Source organism: Eschrichtius robustus, chromosome 16 (genome assembly GCF_028021215.1).
Source record: "Eschrichtius robustus isolate mEscRob2 chromosome 16, mEscRob2.pri, whole genome shotgun sequence".
Taxonomy (NCBI): Eukaryota; Metazoa; Chordata; class Mammalia; order Artiodactyla; family Eschrichtiidae; genus Eschrichtius; species Eschrichtius robustus.
The window spans coordinates 85,027,078-85,052,950 of record NC_090839.1 but is presented as its reverse complement, the minus strand read 5'-3'; the positions used below and the strand labels follow the sequence as shown (position 1 = coordinate 85,052,950).

At 48.2% G+C, this 25,873-nt stretch overlaps 1 protein-coding gene across 6 annotated transcripts in view; it reads left to right on the top strand.

Annotated features, from left to right (window-relative positions):
* The window catches only part of CUX1 (cut like homeobox 1), a 371,822-nt gene that overhangs the window by 232,119 nt on the left and 113,830 nt on the right, over window positions 1-25,873 (top strand). For all 6 annotated transcript variants that reach the window (XM_068565281.1, XM_068565280.1, XM_068565279.1 and 3 more), the window contains exons 6-8: window positions 631-754; window positions 5,076-5,152; window positions 6,616-6,682. In XM_068565281.1, coding sequence (XP_068421382.1) covers window positions 631-754; window positions 5,076-5,152; window positions 6,616-6,682 — 268 coding nt within the window. The remainder of the gene's footprint in view (window positions 1-630; window positions 755-5,075; window positions 5,153-6,615; window positions 6,683-25,873) is intronic.

Genomic DNA, 25,873 nt, shown 5'->3' with positions numbered 1-25,873 from the left:
TCAGCTGTGGCTCCCCTGGGCCCAGTCATCGGTTCTGCACACGCAGCCTGGGTCTGCCAGACTCTGGCCCCGGCGGAGGGTGCTCTCAGCACCCAAGCTCCGGGGCTGGTCCCTTCCAGCCGAGGAGACCGGCGCCCCATCCACTTAGCGCACCGTGTGTCTCATCACTTGTGAAACAGCAAAGGTGCAGCCCGTGGCCGGGGAGGTCAGTAGGCTTCTTCCAAAATGTGCGCACAATTATGAACCGTTTTCTTTGTAAGAAAGTACTTAAACCCACACTAAAACGTTATTAATCTTCCCTCAGTAGAGGACTAATTTAAGACTCATCAATAAGATGATACTATATTTTACCATTGATTTCCCCCCTCTTTTTCTTAAGTTGTATTAGAGAGACATAGTTCTTCTTCCAGCAAAATCCATTGATCCTCCTCAACCTAAATGTTTAAAGTTCAATTTAACATTTAGGGAGTAAAAGGTCTCCGAAGGGACCTGTAACCATTGATTTTGTGTCAGAGTTGAAGAGCTAAAGTTTAAAACACACCGATCCTCCTAGGTTACGAAAGCCTAGTATATATAGCCACATGGAACCATGCTTCTCTTACTGGAGTTCTTTTTCCCCCCCTTCTGCAGAGGTAACGATAAAAGCACTTAAAGAGAAAATCCGAGAATATGAACAGACTCTGAAGAACCAAGCCGAGACCATAGCTCTCGAAAAGGAACAAAAGTTACAAAATGATTTCGCAGAAAAGGAGAGGTGAGCACGTGTTGGGATCTGCAGGCACTGACGTGCTGACATAATGTTTTACTTGTACACGTCGCATCACAAGACAGTTTTTTTAAATGGACCTGTGAAATAAGCCCAGGTTGGAAACCAAAATCCTAGGGGCTCTAAGGCACAATTTTGTTTGAAAAACAAAGGTGTCCCTTGTTCTGTAATTTGTGAGATTGTGAGGTGACCTTGAGTGAAATGTACCAGTCTTTCCCATTGGTGGATGGTGTCAGGTATGTCAAAGGGCGTGTCTTTCGGGGCCACATGGTGCCGGGGCTTAAGCACAAAGCGTGTGTGTTTGGCACATGGGGGTGGTACCCGAGGTAAGATGAGAAGGGTGGGACCATCCCCTGCTGTGTGTCTTCTCTGGGAAGTCCAGGGCGATGCTGAGCTCCTGCTACCTTCTTAAGTGAATTTTGATATTTAACATCTCTTCTCCCTCTCTCTCTCTCTCACACACACACACACACAATATCTTTTTTTTTTTTAATTTTTTTTGTCTCTTGCCTCGTTTCATTACCTCACAGTGCTTCATACATCAAGGAGTTAGTATCAGTAAAATATATTAATGCACCATCCAAGGGCTGTGAGTGTTAGGTTTCCGCTGGCCTGCCTCACCCAAAACTTTGCCACAAATAATGAGTTGCTTTTTCACTGGTGTGATGACTTAATGAAAGTTAGATTTCTTTTTTTTTTTTTTTTTAATTTTTTTTTAAAATTTATTTATTTATGGCTGTGTTGGGTCTTCGTTTCCGTGCGAGGGCTTTCTCCAGTTGCGGCGAGCGGGGGCCACTCTTCATCGCGGTGCACGGGCCTCTTCACTATCGCGGCCTCTCTTGCTGCGGAGCACAGGCTCCAGACGCGCAGGCTCAGTAATTGTGGCTCACGGGCCTAGTTGCTCCGCGGCATGTGGGATCTTCCCAGACCAGGGCTCGAACCCGTGTCCCCTGCATTGGCAGGCAGACTCTCAACCACTGCGCCACCAGGGAAGCCCGAAAGTTAGATTTCTTATAAAAACCATAGGAGTGTTGAACTTACCAATTCAAATTGCGTAAGTCAGGTCTCTCAGAACTCTGGTGAAGCTAAGGTTTAAAAGTCTAAGCCTGTTACGAAGAAATGTGAGTCCATTAATGAGAGGCACTAAATGTCTGGTTACAAGTTAAGAGGCAGGCCCGGCGGTGGGGTTTTGTGGGTGTTTCCCGTGGACTTGGAATGCAGCTGCTCGGACTTCTATGAGGCAGGCTCCGTGGAGATCTCGGGCATCACCAAGGCCTCCCTGGGGCACCATTAAACTGGCTTCATTTAGAAAAGAAGAAGAATGCCCGCTACACTCATTGCCTGCCAGGCCCTCTCGAGATGTTGTCTCAGCAAGTGCTCGGGATAGGCTTGCGGAGCAGACCATCTCATTTTACAGATTAGGCACCTGCCCGCACTCTCCCAGCGAGGCACCCAGAGGGGGGGGCAGAGCCTGAGCCACCTCTGTGGCCCTGGCCTCCCTTTGCGCTGAGACTTGGCCTCCCAAAGCCCTCACTGCAGGACCAAAGCCAGTCCCTCGGGGTCCAGCCCAGATCTGCAGGGGATGCCGCACCTACGCTGCTGGGAGAGCGCGGCTGGGTACAGCCCCTGGGAAGGAGGTGAGCCCCACAGAGTCGGGGCTCCGAAGGATGAGCGGATTCTTGACCCAGCAGATGTGGAACTGGCACTAAATGTGTCTCCTAGGAAAGCACTCTGTGCCCAAAGAGATTTCTCACCATATTACTGATAATTGAGGGGAGGGGGGAATGCAAGCCATTGAAATGCCTTGCCAACAAGAAATGGGTGCGTAAAAGAGGCCACCCCTAACGGGAACGTTATACGGCCTTTATAAAATAATAGTTTTGTTGAATTTGCAGTTACACCAGAAATGTATCCGGCATAATGCGAAGTGAAAAATTCATGATACTGAATTATGGACAGCGTGATTACATCTGCAGAGAGTAAACTTATGCGTTACAAAAGTAGGGAAATAAATTTCTATAGGAATTTAATATCATTAAGTTGACTTTTCAAACTAGGTAAAAGGATTGATTATATTAAAAGATGCAAATAACTGACCGCTGGGGGTGGGGGATGAAGCTAGATCTTTATCTCATTCTTTACACCAAAAAATTGAAATGGATTAGGATTTAAGTATTAATAATTAAATCATGTACATACTGGAAGAAAACCTGGGCATTTACTTTGTTTTTAATAAGTTTGGAGTGGAGAGATCTTTCTACACATAAAAGAAAAGTTATATAAATACAGCTGCCTAAAATTTCACACAGACTTTTGAAAACAAGTAACAGTGAACAACATTTTTAAACCATCAAAAAACTGGGAAGAAATATTTGCACCACATAAGAAAAAGGGCTAATTTTCTTTATAAACAAAGAACTCTTACAAATTAATAAGAAAAAAACCCAGCGCTACAAAAAATGGGTAAAGGAGTTGAGCAGACAGTTCATACAAAGAGAAATTCTCAGCTTTACTCCAGAGTAAAATTAAGTTTAATTTTATCCGGTGTTGGCACAGCAGAACACTCTCGAATGCTGTTGGCAAGAGTTTAAACTGGTGAGGCTTTTTGTTGGAAAGTTTCTCAATATCTATCAAAACAACAAAAACAGTTGCACATACCCTTTCACCACTGTAGTTCCTCTGTTAGAATTTTATCCAACAGATTCACTGTCAGAATTATGCACCAATACCTATGATGATCATTGCGGAATTGTTTAGTAGAAAGGGGTGATAAACCGTCTAAATGTCCATAGAGGCTTGGTTAAGTCAGTTGTTTAATAAGAATGAGGACAAACTATATATGCTGGGGTAGAACATTTCCACAGTACGGAGATAAGTGAAAAAGCTAGCTGCAGGATACCATGTGTGCTCTGATCCCTTTAGTATTAAAAGAAAGGGGCGGGGAGTGTTTATTACACTATAATATATCACATCTGAGTTTATATTATGCTACAGTATATTACATATTACATTGTATTTCTATACGTATAGAAAAATTCTAGGACTTCCCTGGTGGCGCAGTGGTTAATTAAGAATCCACCCGCCAATGCAGGGGACACGGGTTCGACCCCTGATCCAGGAAGATCCCACATGCCACGGACCAACTAAGCCCGTGCGCCACAACTACTGAGCCTGCGCTCTAGAGCCCACGAGCCACAGCTACTGAGCCCACGAGCCACAGCTACTGAAGCCCGCGCACCTAGAGCCCGTGCTCCGCAACAAAAGAAGCCACTGCAGTGAGAAGCCCGCATACCACAACAAAGAGCTCGCCACAACTAGAGAAAGCCCGCACTCCCCAACAAAGACCCAACGCAGCCAAAAATAAAATAAATAAATAAATTTATTAAAAAAAAAAAAAAAAAAAGTAAAGAAAAATTCTAGGGAGCTACAAAAGAACTCTGAGGAGTGCCAGTGGAGCCAAGGGAAAGGACATTTTAACTTCCATGCTCTTATAGTATTTTTGGTGGTTGTTTTTTTTTTTTAACGCAGAGCATTTATTAGTTTTATAATTGAAATATGTGCAAATGCCAGCAGTGCTTTTCCATAGATTTCCATAAATTTGGGTGCCTTTTTTAACTGTGCCATTTCTACTTTTCCGTATTCCCAGGTTTCTTCTTTATGAGAGCATGTGTTATATTCATATGATGTAAAAATAATAAACTTATTTTTAGAGATTTTTCTGCCGATGAGGAGGAAGGAATGCTATTTATTGACCAGGGAATTCATTTGGAGATCATGGGAAATATAAATACGTGGAATGTGGCTGCAAACATTCCAAATGTCCCCATTAGGTATTAGAGTTGCATTTGCATTCCATTCCAACAGAAACGAACGGAACAGCTGTCGAATCTCTTCAGTACATCCTTTATTCCAACAAATTCCTTCACTGTGTCAGCAAAATGTAAATGTGTCATTCTTCTTGGGCTAACTTCAGGAAACAATGAGTGCATGATGATGATTTTTCTTCCTTTTTTTTTTTTTTTTTAAATATCTGGCATTTCAAGAACGAGCTACATTTAGGATAACCTTCTAGATCAGTTGCCTCACGTCAAGTCCCACGGGAAATACACCTCCCCTCGTGTGATGTGCGGGTACAAAGTCTGGGTGTTAAAGAACAAGGCATCAAGGCTCCTGGCATTACGAGTTGTAACCGGCCGCGAGCCTGTCACCAGCCGTGTGAAGATGGCTCATTGCCGTAGCTCCAGAACACACAAGATGTGTGAGTTGCTAAACAAGGTGACCAATCTGGCTTCCTCCTCTTCCTTTTCAGAAAACTGCAGGAGACCCAGATGTCCACCACCTCAAAGCTGGAAGAAGCCGAACATAAAGTCCAGACTCTGCAAACAGGTGTGCTATTCTGCCTGCCGGTCAAGCCGCTACGGGCCAGTCTGACCTAGGGCAGGTTTTCTCCACCTCCCAGTCCCTCCAGGTCCCCTCTGACACCTGTCACCGCCGCCGCGGCGAGCCTGGAGGAGGGGGGGAGCCCACGCCCCAGCGTGCCTCAGACCCCCTCCTCCACAGCTCCCCACCTCGACTGCATGAGTCACCCACACTGAGTCGTTCCTGCGGAGGTGGGAGGCTCTGAATCCCATTTGCATCACTGCCACAAGCCATCCTTTCTTCCTGCTCTTTTTCCAACAAACAAGTCTAAATCACCAAACTGTCAAGGGCTGACGTCTCGTTTGGAACAATAATGAGGGCAAAAAAAACCCTTATTTCTACCCTGTGAAGTTAAGGAGAACAGTAATAGCAGACCTTTAAAACTTTAGATGCCTAAAAAGGTTATGCTTAAGTTTTTATCGCTTCTTTGAACTTCTTTCTGCCTTTTTTCTTTTTGTTCTGAAAGCGAAATGGCACTATATGTTTAATTTAAACGTGGGGAAAAACATCAGAAGACATCGTAGTCCAAGTTCAAAAAAAACACAAGTGACAGAGTGGGAGAAACTAATCCTAACAAATTCACAGTCAAACAATATCCAAAAAATATAAAGCTCACCTACAAATCAATAAAAATAGATAAACCGTCCAGGAGGACAATGGGCTAAGGATGAGAGCAGGCAGTTTGCGGAAGACATACGCACAGCCAATACACATATGAAAAAATGTTAATTTTGAACAGGCGGGGAAATGCTAATTAAATCAGTAAAAGATTGTTTTGCCTGTCAGACTGTCGAATTTTTTTTTTTTAATTGATCATTTCCAGTGTTGGTGAAAGTATAGGAAAATAGTCACACTCTTAGTATTGACGTGAATGTAAATCGACTCTTGAGAGGCCAGCTGAGTGATATTGATCTGAAGTTGAAACACCCATGCTCTTTACCTAGCACCTTCCTTTCTAGGTGTCCTGACTCCCCGGGCATGTGGCAAGCCCTGTACAAGAGCTAAGTTGTTATTGTCATTGCCAATGTCCCAGCATGGAGAGATTTCCATATGTCTGCTAAGGGCAGAGGGCAAATCTCAGAAGATATTTGTATCATCCTATTTATGAAGGGGGAGGGGTGTGAACTATATATATACACACACACATACACTTAAATATATATGCGATTAGGTATGGAAATATTTTTTAAATAGTGAAATTTATTTAAAAGCAGGAAACTTACACAATAAACTAGTAACAGTGGTTATCTCAGAAAAGGCGCATGGGATGAGGTGAGGTGGCAGTGGAAGGGGATTTTTCTGTTCCATGCTGTGTATACTTTTGTAATCTTTGCCTCCTTTGAAATGAGACTGTATTACGTGTATACTTTTTCTTTCTGACTTAATGTGAACAATTAGTATATTATGGTTTTATGTCCTCTGCCTTTCAGCGCTGGAAAAAACTCGAACAGAATTATTTGACCTGAAAACCAAATATGATGAAGAAATTACCGCCAAGTAAGTCTCTGCCTGGCTCCCTCCATCGGCATGCATTTGGTCAGGTGTCATCCGATTTTGCTAATCCATGAAAGATTTCCCTGCCTCACCCTCCTGTTTATTGACTTTGCAAAGCGGTACGGGGTTTCGAAGATGCTTGGCCTCTGAGCTGCTGTAAGGAACAGGGTGTCGTTCCCATGACTTGCTTGCATCAGTTTAAAACCCAAGATGTGACAGTAAGCTCTATCTGGTGCTCTCAGAACAATCCTTCCAACTGAAACTTTTTTCCTTAATTATTGTGAACCCTGGCCACCACTGTGCCTTTTTCTAAGAAAGTTTGAAAAAGAGTCAGTGTAGAGAAGATGTGATACTTGGGACATTTTGTGGAGCTTGGTCTGTGCCAATGGCATCACCTTTCACCTGTGCCTTCACTCCCACACAGGTGTATTTGCTCAAGTCCCACCTTACGGTGCTGGGCGTCCGCGTGCGGACACACCCAGAGGGGGCGTGTATCTTTGGGCAGGTGTATCACACGAGGGTCTTGTGGGGAGGAAATCAGTGATGCACTCCGGGTACACTGTGGCTAGCCTACCCTCCACGCAGAACACCAGGAGGCAAGAAGTCATGTTGACGTAAATCAAGAAAGATGAAGGAGCAACAAACAGATCATCCCCTGACAATGCCAGGCTAGAGTTGGAACAACTTTTTCCTGTCCCACCTCCCCCAGAAACCCATGCGTCCCCAGCGCCCACCCCACCCCAGCCGTGACAGCTGTGTCTGCAGTGAGAAGCGTCTCCTGCTGTGCTCACACCGGGCCTCAGGGGGCGCTGGCGAGTGGGGAGGGGGCTCTGAGCAGCGTCGCCCTCCTCCCCGGCGCCTGCTCCGTGTGGGGCCCTGGTACTCGGCATCCCTCAGCCCCATCACCTTTGCCCTTGGCCTTTGAGGTTGCTGCTGGGCCGGCTGCTCTCAGGGCACGTTGAGGGGGCAGTAGGGCAGCCCTTGACCTTTGCTCGGGGTTGTTTAGCAGCTCGAGATCTTGAGAGCCCAGCTACCCAGGTCTGGTGGTCAGAACCAGTTTTGATCATGAGCAGAGATCTTCTGCGCAAAGACTAAAGCGTCCTGGTCCGTCTTGGCGACTCCGGCTGACTTGTTGGCATGTCTAATCCCGGGGGACCCCGCCGGATCGCTGTCCCCTCTCGGTGTGCTGAAATGAGACTTCAGGTGGTACAGAAAGAGCCGGTTCTAAGGTCCCGTGACCGTTACAATTGCGCTTTGAAAACTGGTGGTTCTGGTATTAACCCTTCCGACCCCGGGCATCACTGTCAATGGGCCGGCAGGCGTGCGTCTCCGCCCTCCCCTCTGGGCCCACAGCATGAGAGTTCCTCACCTCCCAAGACGTACCCTCCGAGGCACCACGCCAGCTGCTGTCACCCTGGGGTTCCTCGGTGTCCGTGTCCGGGTTCCCTCTTCTGCCCGCGTGTCATCCTTGTTTTTCTCCTATTTCCGCCTGGACTTTATTCTACTATGTAGGTTGTTGTTCTCAGTAAATTCGATTTTTTAAAATTATAATGTTTTAGTCTGATACATAGCTCTAGCCTTAAGTTTATAGCATTTCTTTTCTAAAAGACTTTGATCTGAAGATGCTGTGCTAATTCCCTGATTCATTCACTCTTACCCACATCATCTTACTTGCTGACAAAATTCATGATGACTTTGGGGGTGATAAGTTGGATTATTTCATTAGTTTCTGTTAATTTATTTTTGTTAAACCACACCTCTTTCTAAAAGGCATAGATACATCTTGCATATCTACAGTCAACCAAAGTTGGCTTTATTATACACTTAAAAAAAACTTTTGTGAACCCAACCTCTAAGCCCGTCTAAGCCCATGGTTTTCAGACTGTGGGTCACAATCGTGAAGTCACTTTAGCGAGTGGCAACTGGCTAGTTGGGTAATAAATAGAATATAAAACAAAATAATGGAATAGAACAGAAAATGTCATGGCTCATGGCACACAGTAAAGTTAGGCATTGTTTTGTGACACTTTTGTTTAACTCGTGTGTAAATCTGAAAGTACAGAGTTATTGAGCCACAGCATAAAGTGTAGTTCTTCCTGTGGATCTCAGTCAAAAACCATTTCGAAAGCCGCTGCTCAGAGACTGTCACCAAAGCTCAGCTTCCAGAAGCCAGTGTCTCCCGCCGTGTTCCCTGCGTGCACAGGGGGGGAGGTGTACCTACTGCCTGGTGACACCAAGCATCTGCAGAAACTATTGGGAGTTGACAGCCGAGAATGCCACCTGTCATATGATGGCTAAGTACTGGGCCGTGGCTGAGAGTCACAACTTCTTACTTCCTTCTTGGGCTTCTAAAAAGCCACACAGAGAATTTGTGTCCATGTAATTGGTTTGCCTTAGGGGTTGAGGAAGCAATGGCACCGAGAACAGCCATCTAGGAAGGACTTAACCTTCCCCAGCTCAGGGCTGTTGGTCTTCTCTCGGGAGGGCACGTGGCGGCCAGGAGTGCCTGGGAGACAGAAAGGGGGAGGAGGGGACATCTTGTCCCTGTCCCCACCCTCTCTCCCTGCCTCACTGTGCTCAGGGCCAGGGTGATGCTTGGGGATGATTCCCGTCTCTCAGCCAGCAAAGAGCTCAGTCACCTGCTCCCAGGGAGGGGTCAGAGGTGCCTTGAGATGTCGGGATGATTTTCAGCCTTCAGTCTTGTCCTAAGTGACCGTTTATAGATGCAGGGACCCCGGGCTGTTCCTAAGCCGCCAGCTCTGTCATCTGACAGGTAAGATCGTTAAATCTCGGGTCACCTGCATCAGCAGGGCTACCCAGGGGAGCACCAGAGGCCGGTCCTCCTGCCCCCAGACCTCTCCTTGAACTCTGAGCCCGCTGGCCTTTGACGAGAAGCGGTGGTGGGGGACAGGGGCTCAGGGAGAAATGTCTCTAGACTGTTTCCCGTCACATCAGTGTTATCTTGAGTCCAGAAAGCTTCTTTTCCCTCCAGATCTAGACGAGTGAAAACCCACAGGTTACTTGCTCATTTTCACTGAACGGAGAATAGAATCAAAAAGCACGGGGGTCAGTCGTTCTGTCACGTAAAATGCTTTGCCTCCGGGCTGTGGCTCTTGTTACCAACTGCTGACGGGGCCACGGGTGCTCTCGGGGTGTGTCCCCTCCTGTGATCGTAGCAGGAGGCCCTCGTCTCCTCCAGGGACAGGCGGGGAGGCAGAGGTGTGGCGTGCACGTGGGCGCAGAGAGAGCGAGCCTCATGGGCACGCCTCAGAGCCACTCGTCAGCGGCGCTCGCGTTCCTGGAGGCCTCCTCGGGGAGGATCGGCCGGGGGACGCGGGGAGAAAAGCTATTGCGAGCCAGCGTGACCCCTGCTGTGATGGAGGGGACGTACATTAGCGCAGCACCTGTGCCGTCGGGGTGTCCACAGAAGACAGACAGCCCACTCTAGCTAGGTCGGTCAGAAGAGAGTTTAACATGGGCACAGCGGGGACGAGGGAGACCAGCGGGGTCCGGGCACCCCGAGCGAGCACTGGCCGGGCCTCACCCCACCTCCGTTTGGAGGGGCCACCTGGAGAGGAGCTGTGGCCTCTGGGAGGCGACGGGGATCCCGGCAGCGCCAGCAACCCCTGACCTTTACCCTCCTCCCCTCCCCGGCCAGGGGAGGAGCAGGGGGAGAGGGAGCTGGCGATGGGGATGGCGGGTCCCCAGCGCACACCACCCCACCCCGCTGGAGCCAGAGGAAAGGACTGTGGAGGAAGCCTTCCTGAAAGGGATGACCAGGGGTTTGAGGCCGAAGGACGAGCCGCGGTGAGGGGTTGCTAGAGGCAAAGGAGGAGCGCCGTCTGTGAAAACACCAGGCGGCGAGGCCGATCTCCTGGAGGACCAGCCCGAAGCTCCGGCGGGTGGATCTGCCAGGGCAGGTGGGCATGCTGGGCGCAGGGGCTGGACGGAGGCTCGGACGGGGATCGGCATTTCCCCAATAGAAATGAACAGCTACCACAGGGCAGCCTAGGGCCAAACCCTTACTGTAAACGGTTCCCAGAGTAAGTAAGCCACAAAAAGCGTAGAGAATGGCCTGAGATAATAATTGCTACTTTCTTTTAACTTCGGAGACAATCGCTTCGATCTTGGAGATCCCACACAGAGCTGCCCCCTCCGCATTCCTCCCCCCTTTCATTTTCTGGGAAAGGTCTGTCACTTTACCATCTGCTTCAGGCCCGACTGACGTATACTGTCTTAGACTAGACAGCTTTTCATTAATACATACGAATATAAGCCCGCCAGGGGCAAATCTCACAAATGGTCTTAAAACATTTCAAAACAATGTATCTTCTCCCTTCGAAAGGAGGGCTTTTAAAAAATGTGTTGACAGAAAATGCAGGAAGGGGATGGGGGAGGCACTGTGGAAGGTGGGCTTTGAGTGGATTGCCGGGGTCCGCTGCTCACCTTCTGTGTGTCCCGGGATAAGCTAATTGACCTCCGTGACTCTCTTTTCTCGCCTGTACAATGGGCATAATAGTAGTCAGGACGCTGGGCGGCTGTGGAGAGTAATGAGGAGGTGGGTGTGCAGCGCCCAGCACGGTGACAGCCGTGGTCACTGTCACTAATCGCTGTCGCCTATTCTGTTGTCAACGAGTAGAGGCTGTTCCCGACAAGCTTGCCCTGGGCTCGGGTGCGTGCGTTTCTGAAATTAGACGGGCCTGAACGGCCTCGTCTCCACAGGAGGTTGGAAGGGCCCACGTCGCCTGTCCACCCCTGGGAGATGTCACTGGGGTGACCATCCCCGCCCCCACTTGGGACCGAAGCCTGCAGGTCGAAGGCAGCGAGGCCATCGGGAGCCCCCGTTGACTGGGTGCAGCCCTCGGCCTGCGTCAGCTGGACCGGCCCGGCTGGCTGTGGCGGGTACGGCAGCAGGAAAGTTTTCCATGTGTAGGCTTGAAGCGAAATGTAATTAGCCTTTATGTGCAGAACAAGGCCTCATTGATGAATACAGCTGGTCTTTGTTTTGTCCTGTCATTGAGAGTGGGAGGTAAAGTGCTCTTCTTCATGTTTATTAATGCAAGGTCCCTTAGACAAATGGCAAGCACAGTTTACTATTTGTTGGAACATCGGGGGGGCTTGCCAAAACAGTTGCTGTGGAAGAGGATTGCAGGGTTTCAGATTATAGCCATTTCTGGGTTAAATAAATGAATTATTTCTCAGCTTTTTTTTTTTTTTAAGTTAAAAATGTACGTCCTCCTCGGCTGGTCAGGCTGTGTACAGATCTTCTGCTTTCTCTTAGCAAACAGAGATTTAGCACCCCACACTTGACACTTAACTTGGAGATTCTAGCAAAGGCGAACAGGTTGGATTTTAAGATTTCAGTGGTTCCCCGGGTTGGCCTTGGAGGAGGGCAGACCGCTTTTTGGGCCCCGGGAGAGAGGCCTGGACAGCTCCCCCTGCCCCCCGACTCCACGCCTGTCTCCTGCAGCTGTTCGCTTGTAGTTGGGCTTAGGTGGCCGCGGCCCACGTTGGGAGGAATGTTGCCCTCCCAGCCAAGATACCAGCATTCTGGGCGAAAGTGCAGGAAGTCCCATTTTCGCTCAAGTCCACGGCCACCTCTTTGCTCTGTCCCCCGGAGTCCTGGTTGCCGAAGCAGCTTCAGTTGTAACACACACAGTCAGCTTATTACATTCCTCTTGACTTGTGGGCGGAGGCTCTGAGCCTCTGATGAAAGAAAATATTGAATTGCACTGAAATGCTGCATTTTTTATAGCTAATGTTAGTCTTAGAAGAATTTGCACCTCCCAAACCTTTCCTGCCGGTAAAATTCATATTTCTTAAGGTTACTCATGTTGTATTCCTTGCCTATATGCTTTTTAAAAAGAACCACATCGTATGCACACATACTTACATAGTACATTACGAAAGAGACGTTTATGAGGAACTTCACTTGGGTTCATTTTAGAGTATTTACTCTCTAGCGTGTATATAACCAGTGTATAATCACAAAATGCATTATGCTCTGAGAAAGCAGAAAACTCCCAGGCGAGCTTGGCTTAGGGCTTTATTGAAATTGTTTAAGGGAGCCTGTACCCTGCACCCCGTGTTTTGGAGGTAGGGGATGCCTGTGTCCCAGAAATGGGCGTGGAGGACCTCAAACGAGATTTGAAAATGTGAGGATGCCCACAGTTGAAGACTCGACGGGGGGACCAAGACCGTCCGTGCATCCGGGTCACTCTGGACTATGTCACGGCACCTTCTTGCATGATACCTTGTTTATTCTCTCCAGCAGTCGTGGAGGAAGTGCTTGTTGTGTTCATTGCATAGACAAGGAAACAGTCCTGGGAACACAGAGGCAGGCCTCAAATCCAGTGCTCTCTGCACTCCCACCGTGGCCTAGAAAGTCTCTTCCTGTGCTGTCTTCAAAGGGCTGCGTTACCGAGTGCTGGCTCACCGGGTGACCGGCCTTCTTGAAGGGTTTCACGTCTTCTCTCCCTCCCCACGAGCCCCGTGGTGTGTACCCTCGCAGACCGATTTCTCTTTTATTTATGTTTTTTACAGTTCCACGTGCAGGACTCAGGAAACTGGGCCAGGTAGAGCTCAGTAAGCGGAATACTCACGTTAGACAGATTGTGCTTCCCCCGATTGAGTTTGAAAAGACCAACCTCAGTGTCCGGAAATGGAGTCTCCCTGCTGTACCTTTAAGAATGTAACATTTTCTATTTCCTGGCTTTTTGATGAGTCATCAATTTCCAGTACCAGTTGCTGTAATTATCCTGGTTAGATTAATTTCCCTAAAAATAGAGAAGCAGCTACTTTGATGGTTTCCAGGGGATGGGCTTGAATAAAGAAACCCCTGTCCCTTAAACCTGAGAGAGAAATCAGACTTGCTGGGAACAAATGATGCCTTTTTTTCCCCATACCTTATCTGCAAAAGGGTGTGTGCGTTTTGTAGAATTCCTGGGATTTTCCCTCTCTGTCCAAGCATTTTGCTTCACACCTAAAATTCAGTGCCTGCATGAGCCCTAAAGGGCTTTCCTTGGCTATTGCACTGACTGAATCTGTTTTGCCTTTTCCAGGCAGTACAGCCCTGATCTGGAGTTTTCCCCAGTCTGGGAACTGCGTAGAAAGAAGGGCGTGGCTTCATATTTTCAAATTCAGGTAGAAAGACCTCTGAGTGCCAGGGATTCTTAACCTGTTCCATGGACTCCATGCTCTAGAAATTGTAAGGCATCAGTGAGAATTGGCAATCTTTACCTTTCCTCCCTTCAGCTAATCTTTTTTATATATATATATAAATTTATTTATTTATTTATTTATTTATTTATTTATTTATTTATGGCTGCGTTGGGTGTTCGTTGCTGCACGCAGGCTTTCTCTAGTTGCGGTGAGCGGGGGCTACTCTTCGTTGCGGTGCACGGGCTTCTCGTTGCAGTGTCTCCTCTTGTGGAGCACGGGCTCTAGGTGCGTGGGCTTCACTAGTTGTGGCTCACGGGCTCTAGAGCGCAGGCTCAGTAGTTGTGGCGCACGGGCTTAGTTGCTCCGCGACATGTGGGATCTTCCCGGACCAGGGCTCGAACCCATGTCCCCTGCATTGGCAGGCGGATTCTTAACCACTGCGCCACCAGGGAAGTAAGTCCCCCTTCGGCTAACATTAAAACTCTGTGTTAAAATGCAGGCATTGTGTCAGGTGCTAGAACTGCAGAGTAAAGAAGGCAGGGAGAGTTAACAGGCGTGATATGCACACAGACATGGCTCACACGCTCTGCACACAAAAACACGTGCCACACACGTGTACATATAGCTGTCCTATATGCGTGTGTGTATAAACATGTTTATGAATATGGAGATAGCAATCACATTCGTCCAGCATCCTTGGAGGGGATAGTGTAGAGAAGAGTACTCATAGGCTGTCACCTGGGTCTGGCATGCTTTTATACAAATTTTGGGTTTTTAATGATCCTTGAAGTTCTTCTGATCTACTGTAAAGGACAGTCTTGGAGAACTCACAGTTTGAGGCTAAAGGAAACGGGTAAGGGACTGCTGGAGAAAACGTCAATTTGTAGAAGATCAAAGCACAGCAAATGAGCTGCAAAATGGGCATCGTCACGGGCGCTTTCCTGCTTGTGGGGCTCTGGGAACAGGATGGGCGTGTCCCTGCAGACCGCCCAGAGTTGGCCAACGTCGCCTGACCTGCCTCAGAGGAGGGCCCGCACCTCGGTCCCTGCACACCACGGGCCCACTGGCATCATCGACACATGGGGCTTTTGTTGAATGAATCACTCTGCGGGTGCCTCCGCTGTGGAGACCGGTGGGTCAGAGGTGCAGCCGAGGGACCAGTCTCGGCAGTGCTGGGAGCCCGAGCAGCAAGGCCGTTTGCTCTCTGGAAGGGCAAACTAAGGAAGCTGTTGGAGTCTAGGAAGAAGGCAGGAGCCACCTGAACCTTTGAAGTGCTTCATGGAGACAGAATTGTAATGGAGGCCAGTCTGGAATGTTCACGCTGCCTTCTGCCCTCAGTGAGATCCCTCCCAAAGCCGTGCATTTCTGACCCCCACCCCCTGGGAGTCCCTGGCTGCCCTGGGGGCCGTGTCCTCGCTGGTCATTGTGACACTGCACATCTTTGCTTCCAAAGTGTCGGGAAGAAGGGGATTTGACGCACCCTGACCAGTCAAGGGCCCTTTGAAGGGAAGCAGGAAAGCTGGCGGAAGTGAGAAACTATCCTTCGCTTGGAATCGCCCCACATCAGTGAAGAGTAATTCCTTTTATGTGACATGTATTATTTTTAATTACAAAAGCCACACATGTTTATTATATGAAATTTAGAAAATTCTAGAAGATTTTTAAAAATAGATCATCACTTATTATCCCACAACACACAGATAACTCTTAACATTTTGGCATATTTCCTTCCAGTCTCTTTTCTATATGGTGCTCTATTTTTTTTTAACTTTTAAAAACGGCATCAGACTGATACTCAGTTTTCGTTTCTAGTTTGTTTTTTTTCTTTTTTTACTTGCCATGTAAGTATGTCTTTCTTGTCATTACCTGTTCTTCAGAAATGTGATGCATGCTGCACGATATTCCATCAGTAGGTGTACCATGAGACGGTTACCCCTTGGGTTCCCTCTTGTTGGGGAGCCTGATTTGTCACACTGCCGTCATTGCCGCACAGGTTCAAACTAGGAAGCTTCACACTTGCCCTGTCTTTTTGTGCCTTTACATTCTGCCAGTGGCCGTGGCATCTTCCGGTGGCTTCCCTATGGTATCATCAGACGAGGGAGTTTGGGGCCCCAGAATGCTCTGCGGACCCCGTTCCCAGACTGCTGTTCGGTGATGCTAATAGATGTCCCAGCCTCCCCTGGTGGGTGGACAGTGGAAGGTGCTGGGCCTAGAGTCAGGAGACCCTGGGTCGGATCCCAGCTCTGTCACCGCGTGTGGCCAGCACAGCTCCCTCCCTGGGCAGCGGCAGGGTCCTCATTAGCAAAACGGGAAGATTGGACTAACCCACAGGCAGGTTTGAAGAGCCTGACCGTTTCTCGGCCTCTTGAACTTTATCACCCAGGTTCTTGCCAGAAGCTGGGACCTCCGATCCTCTCCCAGCAGGTCCTGCGCAGCCATCTGCGGAGGGGCCTTCGGGGAAGGGGCTGTCCAGCATGTGGGGGTGGTGTGAGCCTCAGGGGAAGAGCCCAGGTCTCAGGGTCACTACGGGGTTTGATTCCTGGTGCTGTGGGTGCAGAAACCTTGGGCAAGGCGCTCCCTTTCCTTAGTCTGGCCTTAGTTTCCTCCCGAGTGAAGTGCAGTCCGCCGCAGAGAGCCGGGCGCAGCGTCTGAATGCACGCCCTCGGGAAACAGGGCTGCGGCACTGCTGTCAGCTGCAAGCGTCCCTTCCTGGCCCATTGGAAAAAACGCTGGTTCACTTTCCCCACCGTCAGGTCTCTTCCAACCCTAAAGAACCCCATCATTTTCCATGTTTGACCTGGGAAGATCAGTCTGTCTGCATCACAAGACCTCTGTCTGTATTTGCATGCTGCAGCTGTGGGCTGAAGTGCACTGTTTGGTGTCACGTCATCATCCTAAGAGACTCTGAATCTAAAAATCTTAACTATTACCATTTGGGTGCTGCTAACACTGGGCGTAAAAAGTTCTGAGTTCAGATGATTGCAGGACTGTTAGTGCCTTAACCACGAAATAACCACCTTCGGAAATCTACGTGCCGTGTGTGCGGGACACACTTTCTAAAGCGAGAACAGCGTGGTTCCCTCCAGCCACACATTGGGGCAGCTCTTAGCGTTCAGCAGAGACCTGACTCCACGTGTCCTGGAGAATTTGGGGGTCCCTGGGCTGGTGTAAAACAAATTAAGAGAGGTGCCAAACACCTGGGCAGAGGCAAGATGTCTAGGGCTTTTGTCCTGGGATATCATATTTTAAAAAAAAACAAAAAAAACTTTTGGGAACCAGCCTTCAGAATGAGAAGTTTCCTATAGGAAAGCGAGAGGGAGCTAGATAATTGAACTCATTGATTTCCTTCACGGCTTGTTTGCCCTTTCATTCTCTTCCTGAGGTGCTGTTTGTTGAGGAATGTCTCCAATTGCCAGAAAGACAGTGGGGTGTCTCATATTTCCCCACCAGCTCTCCTTTCAGCCAGAGCCGAGCTCTGAGGCGAGCCTGCAGTATGAATTTTTAATGCAGAGCTTTATGGCATCACTCTGGCAGCCCGGCCGCATTGCTCTCCTGAGCTTTGAGATTTCATGCTCTGCTGAACAGAGCAAAGACTGGGGGCATTCAGCATCAGTGAGGATTAACCCCCAAGTGACCACACGTGTACCCTCTGATGTCCCTCAAGGTAAACCTAAAGGAGTTGCGAGAAAAAAATTAAAACTGTGTAGTGTTTGGAATGTTATCAACATAGCCTAGGCACAGAAACAGAGCATAATCTTGAAATTTCATGGGATAGCATATATTTTTAGCTTTTCATTTATCTTTTTTAAGTTGGACTGTTTTCACTTTGATGCATTTCTGTGACTTTCCACCCTGAAAAAAAAGCCAGTTTGTAGGATTTACCGAACGTAAAGATTATTAGATACTTCCGTTTTCCATGGAAAGCCCCAATGTAATTAGAAATTTAGAATTTGTCGTCGATAATGGAAAAAGGACCAGTTATGTAAGTGGTTAATTCTGTGTGTAGGCATATGGTTGATTGGCCCTTTCTTCTGGTAGCTTTCTGTATTTTTGAAAGTTTCCAAATTAAGGGGAAAAATTTTTAGAAAAAGTTGTCTATAAAAATGGCTTGAGTTTAAATGCGTTAGGGAAGGATGAAGTCTTCGATCGGCGGCGGTGCCAGAATAGCTAGCTAACACCCAGAAGATGAGAGTCAGGGCAGAGCCCGTGCAAAGTCAAGCCTAGAAGTTTTAAATATTTACATATGAAAAACAAAGCCATAAAAACATTAGGAGAAATTTTCGATGGATATTTTTATAATGTGGGGGTGGGGAAACCCTTTCTAAGCACCATGGCAAAGGTAGAACTCACACAGGAAACTCACAGCTTGCTGGTGATTGATGACTGACTGGTAGATAAACTGGCAAAAATATTTGCCTTGTGTATGACAGAGAAAGTGTGTGTGTGTGTGTGTGTATGTATATATACAGGCACACCTCGTCTTATTGCACTTTGCTTTATTGTGCTTCAAAGATAATGCATTTTCACAAATTGAAGGTTTGTGGCAACCCTGCATTGAGCAAATCTATTGGTGCCATTTTCCAAAAGTATTTGCTTTACTTTGTGTCTCTTTGTCACGCGTTGGTAATTCAGACTTCAAAATTTCAGACTTTTTCATTGTTATTTTATTTGATCTGTGGTCAGCGATCTTTGATGTTACCATTGCAAAAATATTACGACTCACTGAAGGGTCAGATGATGGTTAGCATTTTTTTAGCATTCAAGTATTTTTTTAATTAAGATATATACGTGTTTTAGACATAATGCTGTTGTGCATGTAACAGACCACAGTCTAGTGTAAACATAATTTTTATTTGCACTGGGAAACCTAAAAATTCGTGTGATTCACTTTATTGCAATATTTACTTTATGGTGGTGGTCTGAAACCAAGCCCGCAGTATCTCTGAGGTATGCCTGTATATATAAAGAGCCCTTACAAAGCAATAAGAAAAAATTTAATACCCAAAGGGAAAGCTCTCCATTTTCTTTTTTTTTTTTTTAGTTTTTATTGGAGTATAGTTGCTTTAAAATGTTGTGTTAGTTTCTGCTGAACAGCAAAGAAAGCTCTATCTTTTCAATTCCAACTCCTTGCTAGACATAGGCGTCTCAAACTCAAGCGAACTCATCATCCCTTCTGACTTCCCTCTAACCTGCAGGCAGCTTCCCTTCCATTTTTTTTCCCTCCCTCAAGCATACGTGGCCTTCCTTTATTCCAGAGACGGAGGGTCCTTCTTGACCCTGCTGTCTAATCCATATTAATTCCACCTCCTTGAGACCTTCTCATTCCTCAAGTCTTTGTTTCCACTGTCACTGCAATAACTGGGCTTTTTTCATCTCTTGGCTTCGCTCCTTCAATATCTTAACATCAGATCTCCCTGCTGCCAATTTCTCCCTGGACTAAGGCATCCTCCAAGTATCTGCTAAAAGTATCTTTCCAAAATATAAATTTGATCCTGTTGAAATGAGTCCTTAAAATCTTTCCATGGTTCTTTCTTGCCACCACTGAAAAAATGATGCCGTAGCGCCCGAGATGCTTCATGACACAGCTCTTCCTTCATAACCTCATTTTCTACCGACTCTAACCCCCTCTGTAGAATCGTGGGCCTATCCCCAGCTCACCATGCTCCCACATCCCGATATATAGCTACCAGCCTTTCTTCACAAGCACATCCCTGCCCCTCCACCCCCTGTTCCTGCACCCCTGCCCCTCCACGCCCCATTCCTGCATCCCTGTCCCTCCACGCCCCGTTCCTGCGCCCACACTTAACAGCCTCTGTGAGCCTGTGAGAGGGGGGCTCTGGTCTCTCCCATTCCATGGAGAGAGTTCAGGGGTCTCGATTTTTACTAAATCTGACTGCAATGTAACATTTCCTTCCGTTGCGAATCAAGTCAACAGACCAGAACAAGAACAGACCTGTGACTTTGCTGCAAGTGGAAATCCTAGTATTTTCACATCACATCACGGTCCTTGCAGATACCTCAAAGACTGTTTATCTCCATCGCTGCTTCAAAATGTCAGTAGTTCTTAGACCTGCCATGAGATTCGTTATATGGCGCATCAGTAAAGAAGAACGTTTGTTACGGGGACTTCCCTGGTGGTCCAGTGTCTATAAGACTCCACGCTCCCAACGCAGGGGTTGTGGGTTCAATCCCTTGTCGGGGAACTAGATCCCACATGCGTGCCGCAGCTAAGAATTCGCGTGCCGCAACTAAGAGTTCGCGTGCCACCACTAAGGAGCCCACGTGCCGCAACTAAGGAGCCCTGGAGCTGCAAAAGGAGCCTGCCTTCCGCAACTAAGACCTGGTGCAACCAAATAAATAAATTTTTTTTTAAAAAAAAAGAACATCTGTTACTAGATCACAGACTTGGGGGTTTTCTAGTATTGTAGTAAATGCACTTCCAAATATTTATTTTCCTTAGTAAACTGATCTATTTAAAACATTATTCCAGGAAGGAGGTCCATTCTCTTCACCAGAGGGACCACGGCACCAGAAAGGTTCAGCGTCCACATCAGATTGGCAGCCTCTTGAGGGTGGCAACTGGACCTTCCTCGTTTTTTGCCCTGGCACTTTGCACAGTGCTTCCTACATTACACAGGCTCCTAGTAATAGTTTGTTCATGTGGTTTTCATAAAACCTACCTCTTCCAGGTATGAAACGGTTGGGGCTGAGATGGGCCTGGGTCAGATCCGCACATGCGTGGAAGCAGGTGGTCCCTGCTGGCTGTGCGGGGTGAATGCTTCCTTGAGGGACCGAGGATGCCCGCTGGCCCCCCAGGGTCTGCACCTCACACACCTCGACCCCCGTGTGAGGCGACGTGGGTACTTAGGTCACCGGAGGGCATACGCCATTAGCATGACATGGGCCGTGACTCTAAGTCAGCCACGGGAAAAGGACCAGCGTCAGAGAGGCTGCGGCTGGCAGTGGTAATGAACAGGAGGCGTTAAGTGTACTTTCAGTCCAAGCTAAGGGACAGTTCTCCATTCATAAAAATGGAGGCAGTGCCACCTATGTCAGGCAGTGTCACCTATGTCATAGGTGTCAGTGCCACCTATGTCGTCGATTCAGTTAAGTCTCTCCTGAGGGCCTCCTTTGCACACAGGGCACTGTTCGGGCACTGGTGGGGCCACAGTGCGTCAGGGCTCAGTCTTTGCACTTGCTTAACCCTCTCCCTGGGAGGCTCACTCACCACCGTAACTAAATTCCATCTCCCTGGCGCTGACTCCTGTGTTCACGTTTCCAGCCCAAACCTCCCCCCTCACCTCCAGGCTCAGCAGCTGCCCTTAGGCGTCATCTCAGCTTCACCCAGACGAATACCAACTCCTGATCTGTCCCATCAAACCCGGCAAAGGAGCGACCAGAGTGATCCTCCCACATTGTAAGCTGGTCCCGTCACTGCTCTCGGAGCCCTGATGGCCTCCTCCTGGCGGGCTCTGTCCTCTTTCCCACTTTATTTTTCTCCTTATGACACACCCTGTGTTTCCCGGTGCGCTGAGCTCTCTCTACTCACCAGGCTCCAAGTTCCGTGAATCATGTTACCTTGTTCACCACTGTGTCCCCAGTGCCTAGCATAGGGCCTGCTGGGGTGCTTGAAAGATGTTCCCTGGATAAATGAAAATAAAGGCCCTGCTCTCCCAGAAGCAGTCTCTGAGCAAAAAGTAGGCTGCCACATAATAATAAAAGTTTGAGTTAGTGTCAAGTCCTGCCAAGAAAATTAAAGCAAGTAAAAGGAAGGGGGCGTGGCGTGAAGGGGACCGGAGTGGCTGGCTGAGATGGGTGGTCAGGGAAAGTCACTTGGTTGAGAGTTAAATGTCACAGCCTGTAGCAGGGGCTCTGCTCTGTATGGTGTTTAAATGGAACCCATGTGTGCTTGCTCTGCTATCTGTCTTTATTATGGGCATCTACTCAGAGATTATTTTAAATGAGCGGGAACCTTGGGCCCGGCCCCAACATGAGAAGGCTCGCGCTGAAACATAGAACTCCCCCAGTCCGGTCAGACGAGAAAATAGATGGTAGTTCCAGACGTCTTCCAGAAGGGCAGGGTATGTGGTGCCGGGGAAGTTCCGCACATCTGTAACCTGTGACACTGCAGCTCCAGCCCCTACTTTGGAAGCACTGGAATTCAGTAAATCGCCCTTCGTCACACAGGTCAGTGACTCCTGGACTTGAGTGGATTCCTCAGAGCATTGGTCTAGAATGCAGATCCCTGGGCCGCACCCCAGAGTGTCTGACTCAGTAGGTCTGGGAGGGGACCCAGGACTCTTCGGCCCTCCACGCACGTGGGGTCTGCTGACCACACTGTGGGAAACTCCGATCCAGTTGCTCTTGTTTGATCGTTGATTTTTGGTTTAAGGAAAGAGTTGTCCAAATAAGGACAAAAGGACAGCGCTGTGATGGCCCCCCGGGACCCCTTAGCTCTGTCCCAGTGCTCAGGTGCTTACCTCTACGGGCCACCAGGTGTGTCAGACCCAGCGTCTGATCTTCCTTTCTGCCGCACCAGAATGGGAGCTCCTCGGGGGCTCGTCTCTGGGATCGAAGGGTCTGGGGCTGTGCCTGGCACACAGCAAGCGTCTGAATCATCCTTGAGTTAATGTGCCAGGATGTGCAGACACCTTCCCCACATCATCTCAGGTCATTGCCTTTAGGGCTCTCACACAGCCGCTATATCCCGCCCCTTACCCAAGGGTCTAAAGAGCGAGATTCTTGGAACATTATTGGTTAGAACGTGTCTTAAGAGCCAGCAAAGGTGAGGGTACAGATGGAAGGTACATGCTCGTGGCGTGGGTGATGGCTGCAGCCGGCACGGCCACCACGCCTGTCCCCACCGCCTGCCCAGCCCAGGCAGCTCTGTGAGGCTCTGCTGTGTGGTCTCCGGCACACCTTTGAGGAGTCCCAGGGCCAAGTGTGAAAATACCAGATGAGGGGTTTTGTGATTCATAATTCTCAGGAGGCAGCCAGGTTGCTGGTTCAAGGCTGGCAGAGTTTACTCGGTGGCCTGCGGGAGCCCCAGCGTCTGAGAAGCTCCAAAGTGATGTGAAGGGCTCGCCGGGGCAGGGCTGGGTGAAGACCACTAAAGCCCTCTGCTCTGGTCTTCTAGAATCCGTCTGAGTTTTAATTGCTAGGTTAGTCTGTCTTTTATTATTCTTTAAAAAATGAATGCAGGGGCTTCCCTGGTGGCACAGTGGTTGAGAATCTGCCTGCCAATGCAGAGGACACGGGTTCGAGCCCTGGTCTGGGAAGATCCCACATGCCACAGAGCAGCTGGGCCCGTGAGCCACAATTACTGAGCCTGCGCGTCTGGAGCCTGTGCTCCACAACAAGAGAGGCCGCGATAGAGAGAGGCCCACGCACCGCGATGAAGAGTGGCCCCTGCTTGCCGCAACTAGAGAAAGCCCTCGCACAGAAAGGAAGACCCAACACAGCCATAAATAAAGAAAGAAAGAAAGAAAGAATGAATGAATGAATGCAGAAGCTCTTATATAGTGCTATGGAAAGATCTTTTACATATGTAATTCAATGAAAAAAGCCAGGTTCAGAACTGTGTGTCTAGTATGCTGCATCTGCTTGTGCATTCACAAAAAAAAAAAAAATTTTAATGTCTAGAAGGAGATCTCGGGGACAGGGAGAGAGACGCTCTTTCACTGTAACCTTTTCTGAATTTTGAATATCAGATTAAATTAGAACCTATTGGGACTTCCCTGGCTGTCCAGTGGTTAGGACTCCTCGCTTCCACTGCAGGGGGCACGGGTTCCATCCCTGGTCGGGGAACTAAGATCCCGTGGCCAAAAATAAATAAATAAGTAAATTAGAACCTGTTTAGTCCCTCCAGCCCTGGAGCCATCAGGAACCCCTCCTCTCTGTAGCTCAGAATCACCAGGATTAAACAAGAAAGCACTTTTGAACCATCTTTGTGAACGCGCCTATGTTTAAAGCAATTTGTGCTGGATTTTTAGTTAAACATGCCTCCACACCCCAAGAGAGGAGGTGCAATGTGCAGGAGCCAAGTCTGGGGGCGCACCTGCTTCCACCCCCCCTTCCAACAGCGGCCCCTCGGGCAGGTCTCTTAACCTCTCCTGGCCTGGGTTTCCGTCCTGTAACGGCGTCTGCCACCCCATGAGTCCCTAGGAGTGAATAAAGTGCTCTGTGGTCCCCTCACCAGGGTTCAGGCCGTATTAGCTGCCACTATCATTATTAATATCTGATACCCTCCAGGCTGGCTCCTGTTGGAAAGCTGGCAGTGACCACGAATGCCAAGTGCACGTCCACTGGACCTGTCTCTGTTGTTTGCAATTAAATAATTAGCCATCCTTGTAGCAAAAAAGAAAATCTGAGATGTGCTCTGTCACTACCTAACCAGTTCTGTGACCAGGAACACACACGTTTGTACACATCTCGGATGCACACGGCTCTGCACGTGTGTGTCACGTGGCTGTGCCCACTTTGCCACTGTGGCTGGACGTGCTCAGGACGTCCCACTCTGCTCACTGCCCTTTGTCCTTTCGGCCTGATATTACTTCCTACAGTTTTTTGTTTGTTTGTTTTTCAATTTTTGGCTGCGTTGGGTCTTCGTTGCTGCACGCGGGCTTTCTCTAGTTACGGCCAGCGGGGGCTACTCCTCGTTGAGGTGCGCGGGCTTCTCGTTGCGGTGGCTTCTCTCATTGTAGAGCACGGGTTCTAGGCGCGTGGGCTTCAGTAGTTGTGGCACGTGGGCCCAGTAGTTGTGGCGCACGGGCTTAGTTGCTCCGGGGCATGTGGGATCTTCCCAGACCGGGACTCGAACTCGTGTTCCCTGCATTGGCAGGCGGATTCTTAACCACTGTGCCACCAGAGAAGTCCCTTTCCTACAGTTTTTACCACACCTGCTGATCTGCTGATCTGTCACTTTGATGGCAGAATTTTGTTTTCCTCTCTTGATGAATTAGACTTCACGTAACCATTCTTGATTTGCCAGCACTTTGGTTATTTCGGTTTTTCATAATGAATTTTTTGTTTAGAAAAATAATTTCTTAAGATATTTTTCAGGGGACTTCCCTGGCGGTCCAGTGCTTAAGACTCCACGCTTCCACTGAAGGAGATGCGGGTTCAATCCCTAGTCAGGGAGCTAAGATCCTGCATGCTGTGTGGCACGGCCAAAAAATATATTTATATATTTTTCAAGAAGAGGGATCATTGGGGCAAAAGGGGTGCTGTTTCAAGGCTTCTTAGCGTGTCCTTTGCAGGGGGAAGAACCCATTTGGAACAGCGAGCGGCGGCAGGTGCTACAGGCTGTCTCCCTTCCCACAGCCCCAATTTCCAAGGTGTACCCAGAGCTCGGCCTGGCCTGGGGATCTTACACTGCTTGTCTCAGACCTTCTGTGCCAAATCCAGGAGATAAGGGGTGGGCTGCAGTGATTCCCACCGTCTCTCCGCTGTGCCACGTGGATGCTCGTAGGTGCTTATTAACTTGATACTCGTTAGCACAAAACTCAACATTCCCCCATCTGCTTATTTACTCTCCATGTGTTTCCTTATCACCCGTGAACGTGGGTACAGTGGGAACAGGGTAGGAATTCTACATGTATTCTGGATTTTAACTACTCACTTGCAGTTACCATTACTTTTACCTATCAACTGATTTTCTTTTGAGTTTTAGTGATTTCATTGTTCAGTAGCATAAATATATGAGATAGGTCCCATCAACCTTGTCGTTAATCATTATTAATATGGTTTCAATAATAGAAAATGGTCTTTCCTTCCCAATCCATTTTCTTATTATTTTTTTATGATTTATTGTATCTTTAACCTGGAATTTTTTATAGCATATGAGGTTAAGGTATGTGTCTTTATTATTCTTCATATTAATTCTCAGTTTGCCCAATAATGTTGATGATTCCTTCCTTCAGTATTTAACTTTCGACAAATCAGATGTAAATAATTACATGTGTCTCTGGATTTCTGTCTGAAATCTCGTTCCATTGATCCGACTTTTCATTCTCGTAGGTACCAAACTGTTTT